The sequence below is a fragment of the Ranitomeya variabilis genome, chromosome 1, assembly GCF_051348905.1.
Source record: "Ranitomeya variabilis isolate aRanVar5 chromosome 1, aRanVar5.hap1, whole genome shotgun sequence".
Taxonomy (NCBI): Eukaryota; Metazoa; Chordata; class Amphibia; order Anura; family Dendrobatidae; genus Ranitomeya; species Ranitomeya variabilis.
Window position 1 is genome coordinate 379,105,510 of NC_135232.1, and position 10,731 is coordinate 379,116,240.

The 10,731-nt window shown below is 43.9% G+C and overlaps 1 protein-coding gene across 1 annotated transcript in view; it reads left to right on the top strand.

The window, feature by feature from the left end:
* Positions 1–9,320, top strand: part of NMRK1 (nicotinamide riboside kinase 1) — a 31,225-nt gene extending 21,905 nt beyond the window's left edge. Inside the window, exons 8-10 of the mRNA XM_077280940.1 lie at positions 6,209–6,315; positions 7,331–7,399; positions 9,004–9,320. Of these exons, the coding sequence (XP_077137055.1) occupies positions 6,209–6,315; positions 7,331–7,399; positions 9,004–9,023 (196 nt within the window). The 3' untranslated portion in view covers positions 9,024–9,320. The remainder of the gene's footprint in view (positions 1–6,208; positions 6,316–7,330; positions 7,400–9,003) is intronic.
* Positions 9,321–10,731: the final 1,411 nt, after the last annotated feature.

The following is a 10,731-nucleotide window of genomic DNA, read 5'->3' on the forward strand; positions in this document are numbered from 1 at the left end:
TTGGGAATGGCAAATCTAACAATTTGCTGTGGAGTTTAACCGTGGCTGGGTGTGGATGGTATACTTTTCTAGGCAGCCAAAAGTACGGACAAGTCCTGTGAGATCCACACATGGTTCATTTTAATCAATGTGAGCTTGCCATGTTGGCTGTGAACAGGCAGATGCAAACACACGTTCCTACAGAACACTTGGTGCAGGGCGGGCCAGCACCTCCAAGGTGTAAAGGGCATGCTCAGGCCGTGTGTTCAGTTTGGAGACCCAGGAGTTAAATGGGGCAAACTCATCGCTCAGTATGTCGAGACATGTGGACACATACTCTTCCACCATGTTGTTAAAATACTGCCTCCTGGTAACTAGAACCATATAAGATGGTGGTGCAGAATGTTGCAACATGCTGAGGAAGGTTTTCAACATTTTGGCCAGGCTGACCCTCCCTTCCAAGGTGGTGCCAGTGTCCCAGTGGTGTTGGCGACTTCCTCCTCCTCTGCCTTGTGTTTCCACTAAGACCCCGTCAGGTGGGAACGCCGTCAGTAATGCGTCTACCAGTGTGTGCTTGTATTTCCGCATTTTCCGATCTCCCTTTATTGTAAGGATGGTTCATTGTCCTTGTACCGGGGATCCAGCAGGGTGGCCACCCAGTAATCGGCAATAGTAACAATCCGGGTAACTCGACAGTCATTGCGCAGGCACATCAGCATGTATTAGCTCATGTGTGCCAGACTGCCCAGAGGAAATGACAAGCTGTCCTCAGTGGGAGGTCTATCATCTGTGTCCTCTGTCTCCTCCCAGCCATGCTCCAGTGATGGCCGTGAGCAGCTTTGAGTATCACCCTACTGTGAACACAGTTCCTCCTCCTCAAAAACTGTCCACTGGCTAGACAGTTGTGTGCAAGGCTGCTGTTGGTACAGGAGCCCACCCTCCAAACCATGTGTGGACCACCTCATCCAGCATCGCCTGAAGCATTTTTTCAAGGAGGCATAGAAATGGGATAGTAATGCTGATGATGTTGGCATAACCGCTGGCGATGTTGGTGTAATAGTTGAAGCAGCGCAGTACGGCACACATGTCCCGCATGGGACCCACTTGTTGGTCGTGAAGTGGAGTTGTTCCGCAGAGCGACTCAACTGTGTGTGCTGCAGCTAAAACTCCACTATTGCCTGCTGCTGCTCGCATAGTCTCTCCAGCATATGCAAGGTGGAGTTCCACCTAATTGGTATGTTGCATATGATCAGCCAGTGTGCAGGAAGGCAGAAGTGACAATGCAGCGCAAACAGGTGAGCAGCAGCAGGGTGATAACGCCGAAAGTATGCACAGACGGCCAATACTTTATGCAGAATCTCTGACATATCGGGATAATTTGTAAGCACCACCAAATTCAGCATATGCAACGGGCAAGGGATATGTGTCAAGCCGGCTAGGCCCAGAGCTACTACGACATTTTGCACACCATCAGGCTGGGCTCGAGGTTCAGAGACACCAACCACTCATCGGTCTGTTGATTGATCCCTGTCCACAGCTCCTGCACAGTGCGAGAGGAGTTTCAGAACAGCCTGCTGTCATTTCCCCCTGGCTGTGCGGGTGTTATGCTTACAGGATAAGGAGGCAGTGGTGGAAGCGGAGGAGGAGACAACATGGACAGTGAAACATCAGCAATCCTCGGTGGTGGTAGGACATGCGCCAGAATGCCTTCCGACTCAGGTCCTGCCTCCACTACATTTACCAAATGGGCAGTTAGGGAGATATATCATTCCTGCCCATGCTTACTGGTCCACGTATCGGTGGTTATGTGGACATTGCCACTGATGATGTTGAGCACTGCACACCTGATTTTGGTCAGCAACATGTTTATGTGGGGCAGGAATGGTCCGCCTGGAAAAGTAATGGCAGCTGGGCAGCACATACTGTGAGACAGCCACCACGGTCAATTTTTTAAAACTGTCAGTCTCCACCTGCCAGAATGGCAGCATTTCAAAGCCAGAAATTTCAAAGGCCAGAAATTTTGATATACTGTCATTCAGGACCAGGGCTTGTGGCTGTGTCGAGGGTACATCTCCTTTTCTCCAGTGTTTGGGGGTTGGACAGCTGAACACTTTTATGGGATGGTGTAGAGATGCTCGGTGACGCTGGTGGTGGTGGTGCTGTCACATCCCCTTTTGGCTCTGGAGAGCCAAGTGGGAGATGGAGGAATAGGCCAAGATCGCAGCAGAAGAGGGAACAGGAGGAGCCTCAGATCTTTCTTGATTTTTCAGGTGTGTACTCCACTGAAGCTCGTACTTTAAATTCAGACGCCTCTTCATGCTGGTGGTGCTCAGGTTAAGAACATTTATGCCTCACTTCAGGCTCTGATGGCACAGCCTGCAAACCACCCGTCTCTTGTAGTCAGCACATTGCCTAAAGAAATGCCACTCCATTAGTAGACGTACTGGCCAGGATCCACCCATTGTGCTTTTGCACACTGCTTCCTCTTTTGCTATGCAGCTGTGCCAACGTGACCTCCTCCTCTTCCTCTGAACCGCGCACATCACTCGGATGGCCTTCACTTCATATGGGGTCGAGGACCTCATTATCACCCACATTATCTTCCACCCACTCCTCACCCCTGTCCTCCTTGTCAGTCTGCACACAGCAGAAAGCTGCAGCAGTTGGCACCTGTGTTCTTCAACATCAGTGGTCCACTGACTGTGTGCACTAATCCTCCCATGTACTCATCCTCCAACAGAGTAAGTAGTTGGCCATCAATGCACTCAATCTCTTCCACTTGTGGAGCTGGCCAGGTGGTTGGGCCACAGAGCTAGTGGAGTAATCAAAAAGTAGAAGTCACTGCTGCATGACGTTTTTATCCATTTCCATGTGAAAATGTAAAATCTGGAATTAAAACAAAATTAATGAATTCATTGAGAAGTGTAGTTTGTAAAGTGAGGTCACTTATGAAGGGATTCTGCTGCTCTGGCACTTCAAGGGCTCTGCCAATGTGACATAGCACCCTCAAACTTTTTCATCAAAATCTGAGGTCCAATATGGTTCTTCTTCCCTTCTGAGCTTTACACTGTGCCTCAAAAGTAGTTTTTGATCACATATTGGGTATTGGTGTATTGAGAAGAAATTGAGTAACAAATTGTAGTCCATTTTCTCCTATTAACCCTTTTGAGGATTGAAAACTTGGGGCCAAATCAACATTTTAGTGAACAAATTGGTTATTTTCCATTGACTCAGCCCATTTTTGGAACATGTAGTTTCAAAAATGAGGTCACTTGCGAGGGTTTCTGCTGTTTTGGCATGTCAGGGGCTCTTCAAATGTGACAGGTCATCCACAATCTATTCCAGCCAAAATTGCGCTCCAGAATTCAATTGGTGCTCCTTCCCTTCCGAGCCTTGCCGTGTGCCCAAACAGTAGTTTTCCACCGCATATGGGGTACCAGCATACTCAGTCAGGAGAAATCACACAACAGATTTTGTAGTTAATCTCCTTTTACCCTTGTGAAAAATAAAAATTTGAGGTTAAAGCGACATTTTTGTGGGAAAAATGTGATTATTTGCATGGCTCAACGTTATAAAATTCTTCGGAGCTCCTGTGGATTCAAGGTGCTCACCACATCGCTAGATAAGTTACTTGAGGGGTGACGTTTCCAAAATGGAAAGAAAGCACCTCAAAATGTAGTGAAGATTAAATCTTACATTTTATTCTTTCTCCTGTGCCGACGTTTCGGTCCAGAGACCTTTTTCTGCTTGAAAATGGTCTCCGGCCCAAACGTCGCCACAGGAGGCAGAGTAAAATGTAAGATTTAATCTTCACTACATTTTGAGGCGCTATTTTTTTTATTTATCTGGATATGGAACACGCTCTGGGATGGACTCCCTGGTTTTAATGTGCGCCTCTTGGTCTTTAAAGACTTGGACATTTAAGGGTGCGGTTTAACAACTTTTTTTGTTTGGACGTTTCCAAAATGGAGTCACTTGTGGGGGGTGGTTTCCACTGTTTAGGCACAACAGGGGCTGTACAAATGCGACATGGTGTCCGCTATCTATTCCAGCCAACTTTGTGCTCCAAAGTCCAATTGTGCTCCTTCCCTTCCGAGCCCTGCCATGTGTTCAAACAGTAGTTTTGCACCACATATGGGGTATCGGCGTACTTAGGTGAAATTGCACAACAAATTGTTTGGTCTATTCTGTCCAATTACCCTTATGAAAATGAAAAAATTGGGGCAAAACCAACATTTTTGCCAGAAAAATTCATTTTTTTATTTTCATGGCTCAACATTATAAATTGGGTCACTTGTGTGGGGTTTCCACTGTTTAGACACACCAAGGGCTCTGAAAACGCGACATGGCCAATATTGCGTTCCAAAAGGTGAATGGTGCTCCTTCCAAGCCCTGCTGTGCGCCCAACCGGTAGTTTTCCACCATATGTGGGGTATCTGTGTACTCAGGAGAAACTGCACAACAAATTCTACTTTTCCATTTTCTCCTGTTACTCTTTTGAAAGTCCAAAATTTGGGGCCAAAACAATATTTTGTGTGAAAAAGTAACATTTTAATTGTTTCCTTCCACATTGCTTTAATTCCAGTGAAGCCCCTAAAGGTTTCATAAACTTCTTGAATGTGATTTTGAGCACTTTGAGGGATTCAGTTTATAAAATGGTGGCACTTTTGTTTTTTTCAGTCACATAGGCCCCTTAAAGGGAACCTGTCACCCCGTTTTTTCCGTATGAGATAAAAATACTGTTAAATAGGGCCTGAGCTGTGCATTACAATAGTGTATTTTGTAGACCCCGATTCCCCACCTATGCTGCCGAAATACGTTACCAAAGTAGTCGTTTTCGCCTGTCAATCAGGCTGGTCTGGTCAAAAGGGCGTGGTGTCTTCCCCCAGATCTTGCGTAGTTTTCCGTTGGTGGCGTAGTGGTGTGCGCATGCCCAAGGTCCCGAATCCACTGCACAGGGGAGTGAAAAGATCGCGATGTGCGGTATTTCATTGGTAATCGGTGGGCGCGGCCATCTTCCTTTAACCGCGCGTGCACAGAAGCGGCGCTCTGCTGGCCGCGGCTTCAGGAAAATGGTTGCGGGATGCCGCGCGTGCGCAGATGGAGATCGCGGCGGCCATTTTCCTGAAGCAAAGTTCGCATCTCGACTTCAGGAAAATGGCCGCCGCGATCTTCATCTGCGCACGCGCGGCATCCCACGGCCAGCAGAGCGCCGCTTCTGCGCACGCGCGGCCAAAGGAAGATGGCCGCGCCCACCGATCACCAATGAAATACCGCACATCGCGATCTTTTCACTCCCCTGTGCAGTGGATTCGGGACCTTGGGCATGCGCACACCACTACGCCACCAACGGAAAACTACGCAAGATCTGGGGGAACACACCACGCCCTTTTGACCAGACCAGCCTGATTGACAGGCGAAAACGGCTACTTTGGTAATGTATTTCGGCAGCATAGGTGAGGAATCGGGGTCTACAAAATACACTATTGTAATGCACAGCTCAGGCCCTATTTAACAGTATTTTTATCTCATACTGAAAAAACGGGGTGACAGGTGCCCTTTAAAGTCACTTCAAATGGGATGTGGTCCCTAAAAAAATTGGTTTTCTAAATTTTGTTAGAAAATTGAGAAATTGCTAATAAACGTTTAACCCTTCTAACTAATAAAAAAATATAATTCAAAAATGAGGTTGATGTGAAGTAGATATGAAATGTTATTTATTAACTATATTTTGAGCTGTAGCCATCTGGTTTAAGGGCATAAAAAGTCAAAGTTTGAAAATTGCTAAATTTTCATTTTTTTTCATAAATAAATGCAAATCATATCAACCAAAATTTACCACTAACATGAAGTACTATAGTATCAAAAAAAACAGTCTAAGGATCAGTGACATTAGTTGAAGCGCTCCAGAATTATTACCTCATAAAGTGACAGTGGGTCAGAATTTAAAAAAAAAATGGCCTGGTCAGGAAGGTGAAAACAGGCTGGGGGGTGAAGGGGTTGACAACCACTTGAACGGATGTCTGTTGAGTGTATTGCAGGGCATTGGAGAATGCACGATTTATAAATGACACTAAAACTGGAGCCCAAAGCAGGGTGTAAGTTCTTTCATTTTGACCGACTCAGCATTGGTAAATTAACCTAAAACATTCCGAAAAATGTAGAGTGAATTATGATATGTGCTGTTGATGAGTTGTACTGGAAAGTAATAAATTTGTCCTGTTCACAGCACACGGGTTTATGACCCTCCAGATCCTCCAGGATACTTTGATGGACACGTGTGGCCCATGTATATAAAGCACAAAGAAGAAATGGACAAGCTTAAAAGAGAAATAGGTATTGGATGTCTACATTACATACTACATTTATATTTGTGGGGAATATAAGATTACAGAAATTGCAATATGCTCAAAAACATTTAGCTTTTATTCCAATCATTATTTTTGAGTATTATGTGATATTGTACTACTATGGTGGTATGTGTTTTTCAGAAGAATTCTAGCTTATACTAAAGAAACATGCAAACACAATGTCCATACAATAAAATCAGTTATTGGGGTCTATTATAAAATGAAAATAATGTACACGGTTCCAACATGTTGGGATTATGGAATACTTTAGTAGGCTATGCTTGTTCTGCAAAATCTAAAAATATTTTCTAAAGTATGCCGAAAGCCTGAAGTCCAAGTAATTTTTTCCACTTAAATCATTCTAAGTATGTATGAGCTCTATTGCCAAGGTAATAAAATACTTACCAATCGCCATCTTCCTGGTTTCCAGTGTCACTCCGGTCCTCTTCTATGTCACGTGAATTGAAAACAGAGATGCTGGATCACACATGGGTTTATATGTGGACCAGAAAACGCTTTCATAATGTAAGTCTACAGAGCCTCGTCATTAGGGTGCAGTCAGACTGCCGTATTACTCCCACAAGGATCGCAATCCTCGGACTGGCTGTCAGCTCTCCTGACTTGAATGTGACAGCTACATAGAAATACACAATGTCACGCTCAGTAGAGTGACCGGCCAGTCCAAGGATTGCGATGTGATCCTCGTGCGAGTAATACAGCCGTCTGGCTGCAACCTAAGTCTAATAGACTGACATTGATGGGAGAGGAACCACACCACACAGCAGTCTGTGTGAGCTGGTAAGAGAGGCTCACTCACGTGACCCAGAAGCTGACCCATAGCGGCACTGGATTACATCTCTTACATAATTAGAACAAATTAAGGGAAAAAAATAACTGGGACTTCTTCTTTAATAAATGATAGTGATTTCTTCCTTAATTAGAAAACTATACACCGCCAAGCATCTGATATATATATCTTTAATCATTATTTGTTTTTTTAGTTTTTGTGGATGGCATGAGCACAAAAGAGGAAATTTTCTGTAGCGTGTATGCTGACATTAAAAGAGTTGGTAAGTTACTTTACTGAATATATATTACTAGCATGATTACCATAAGTCCAATGGCCATTTACATATTGCTGGTATATAGCTTTTTTACAATAAACACTCCTTAACATTGAAATTGTGACACCAAAAAGGAAAATATGTAAAGTATGATAATAATAGGATCCATCAACATGTTATTGATTTACAAAAAATGAGAAATGAAAGCAAAATTCCAAAACAACTCGATTTATTCAGTATGACATATGAGCACCATGTGCAGAAGTACACACACTTACACACTTTGGCTTTGATCAATGATGTTATTAATGATTGTCGGTGGAGTGTTCTATCACACAAGTCATCAAGATCTGCTGCTGGCAGCTCTCTTTGCAATTTCCGTCCAATAACGTCCTATTTGTCTTCGATGGAAGAAAGTTTAGGCGATGCTGCATACCATGGTTGCACATTTAGGCCACACAGGCTGCTCATGCAGTACTTGCACAAGCAACATACAACCTGGCATTGTTGTGTTGAAAAACAGCCCATGGGACACTCTGGAGAAATGATTATACCACTGTTTCTATGACCAAATCAGTGTAATGCTAATCTGTTAGTATACCTGGAATGAAGACCAGAGGGGCCCGGTTTCCGTATTATGTCACCCTGCACCATAATCCCAGAAGTAAGACCAGTGTGACGTTCCCTCATGAAAGCCTTTTTTATTATGTTGCCCATGTGTTCTCCTGACTACTCTCCAGCTATCATTGCATTCAAGTCAAAAGAGAGACTCCTCACTAAAGAAGATAGACCTCCATTATAGCCTTTGAGAGCGGTGGCTAGAGGTGAATGAAACACCGGTAGCTGGATGTCTAGCTCATAGCCCAGGGTTATTCAAGCATCTTCTGATGGGTTGTGTAGACACTGTTTGACACGTTAGGCTTGGTGTGTGACGTCCAATTTCACTTGCAGTACAGAATGGATCAGTCCTGGAAGTAGTGGTACAGCCATTTCTCCAGTGTCCCAGGAGCCAATTTTCAAGACGACAACGCCAGGCCACATGTGGCTCGTGCTACTGTGAGCAGCCTATAAATCATTAACATATCTATCAGTTCTGCAATTTGCATAACTCCATGAGTTTTCCTTCTTGGTGCTGCAATTTAAATGTTGAGTAGTGCATAGTATTCAGTGTATAATGAAAGATAATATAATGTGCAGCTTCATGTCATTAGTTTGTTAAAGGGTTTATGGCAAGTTTTTAAAAAGTACCCTATCCTCTGTTTAAGAGAACTCACTGATCGCTGTTGATCTGACCACTGGGACCCCCGACGATCCTAGGAACAGGTCACGGTTCAGGGAGCACTTGCGGATTCACCTGTATTCAATAGCAGCGCTTTGGATGCAGCGGACATGAGCTGCGTCCAGAGCGCTGCCAATTACTGACTGTGCGCACCTGCCCTCAGGCTTTATACAATAAAAGTTTTTTAATTCCTCTGTAAACTAAATGCAGTTGTAAAAATGCGCATCTCTGGATATATGTAAAAATGTCCCTGTACAGACACCAAGACTTTCAGGTACTAAGATTATAAGGAGTTTATTGAACTGTAATTAATTTGTCTCTGTTTTTAAAGCTCTACACTGTACATCCTAAGGACTCTGTAAGAAACCGAAGAGCAACTGAAACTGTGGACCAACAGACATAAAGCAGCTCCTGTAAAGATGTAGAAGAGGCCTGTGTGCTACGATCTGTGTTCTGGCTACAGTCACACTACACTTCTTGTCGCCGGTATACGGCCACATCAAAGTCGCACATGCAGTGCCAGCACTGCTTTCTTATGAATTGTCGAAGCAATGAAAGCGTTTTCTCAGCTTTGGAAAAATAAACTGACAGCTGCATATGTGATAACAGTAGTGAAAATAATACTATGCTAAATATGTAATCCCCTCATCTTCAGGTCTCCTGGTTTGTGGTCTCTCTATGTTCTATGCTGATATTACCCATGCTGTACAGGTAATAACCATTCTAGACCATCACTGGTGGAGTACACTGTGTTCCAAATTATTAAATATCAAATAATATTTCCTCATATTTTCTCTAAATTACCTACCTGAATTGCAGTCATTGTTATTTTCCAGTCATCTACTATTCTAGTATGATTGCAATGTTTTGGAACAAACTGCCTATGAAAACAGTATCTTTTTAAAAAAAATAAACACTCAAAATGCATGTTCCAAATTATTATGCACAGCAGAGTTTTCAACCTTTTTTTTATTTTGAACAAAAAAAATGGTCAATTGTGAAGTAATAAGCATTATCAGCTTATTACAAAATGAAAGCAAACAGTTTTCAAGTGGAAACTTTATTCTAGGTGATGTTACACTTGCACGTAGGACCCCTTGTTCGAAAGAAGCTTCTGAACTCTCTCGTCCATTGAATTTGTCAGTTTTTGGATGGTTTCTGCTTCATTTGTTATGCATGTGGACAGAATACCCTCCCAGAGCTGTTGCTTAGATGTGAACTGCCTCCCGCCATCATAGACACTCGTTTTGATGATGCTCCAGAGGTTCTCAATGGGGTTGAGGTCAGGGAAAGATGGTGGCCACACCATAAGTTTGTCCTCTGTTATGCCCATAGCAGCCAGAGATGCAGATGTGTTTTTTGCAGCATGAGATGGTGTATTATCATGCATGAAAATGATCTTGCTGCGGAAAGCATGGTTCTTCCTCTTGAACCATGGCAGGAAGTGTTGTTTTAGAAACTCCACATAGATTATGGAGTTCATCTTCACCCCTTCAGGGATCATAAAGGGGCCGACAATCTCTCTCCCCATGATTCCAGCCCAAAACATTACTCCACCTCCTCCTTGTTGGTGCCTTAGCCGTGTTTTCATGGGGTGTCCATCAACCAGCCATCCTCCACTCCATCCATCTGGACCATCGAGCGTTGCACGGCACTCATCGGTGAACAAAACAGTTTGGAAGTCAGTCTTCATGTATCGTTTGGCCCACTGGAGCCGTTTCTGCTTGTGTGCAGTGGATAGAGGTGGTCGACAGGATGGCTTGCACACAGCTGCAAACCTCTGAAGGACCCTGCATCTTGTTGTTCTGGGGACGTTGGAGGCACCAGCAGCTTCAAAAACTTGTCTGCTGCTATGACAAGGCATTTTTGCGGCTGCTCTTTTAACCTTATGCAATTGCCTGTTGGAAAGGGTCCTCAATTTTTCCTTATCAGCACGCACACGTGTGTACTGGGAATCAGCTACATACTTCTTGATTGTGTGATGATCACGATGAAGTGTCTTGGCAATGTTGATTGTAGTCATGCCTTGACCTAAATACTCCACAATTTGTTGCTTTTC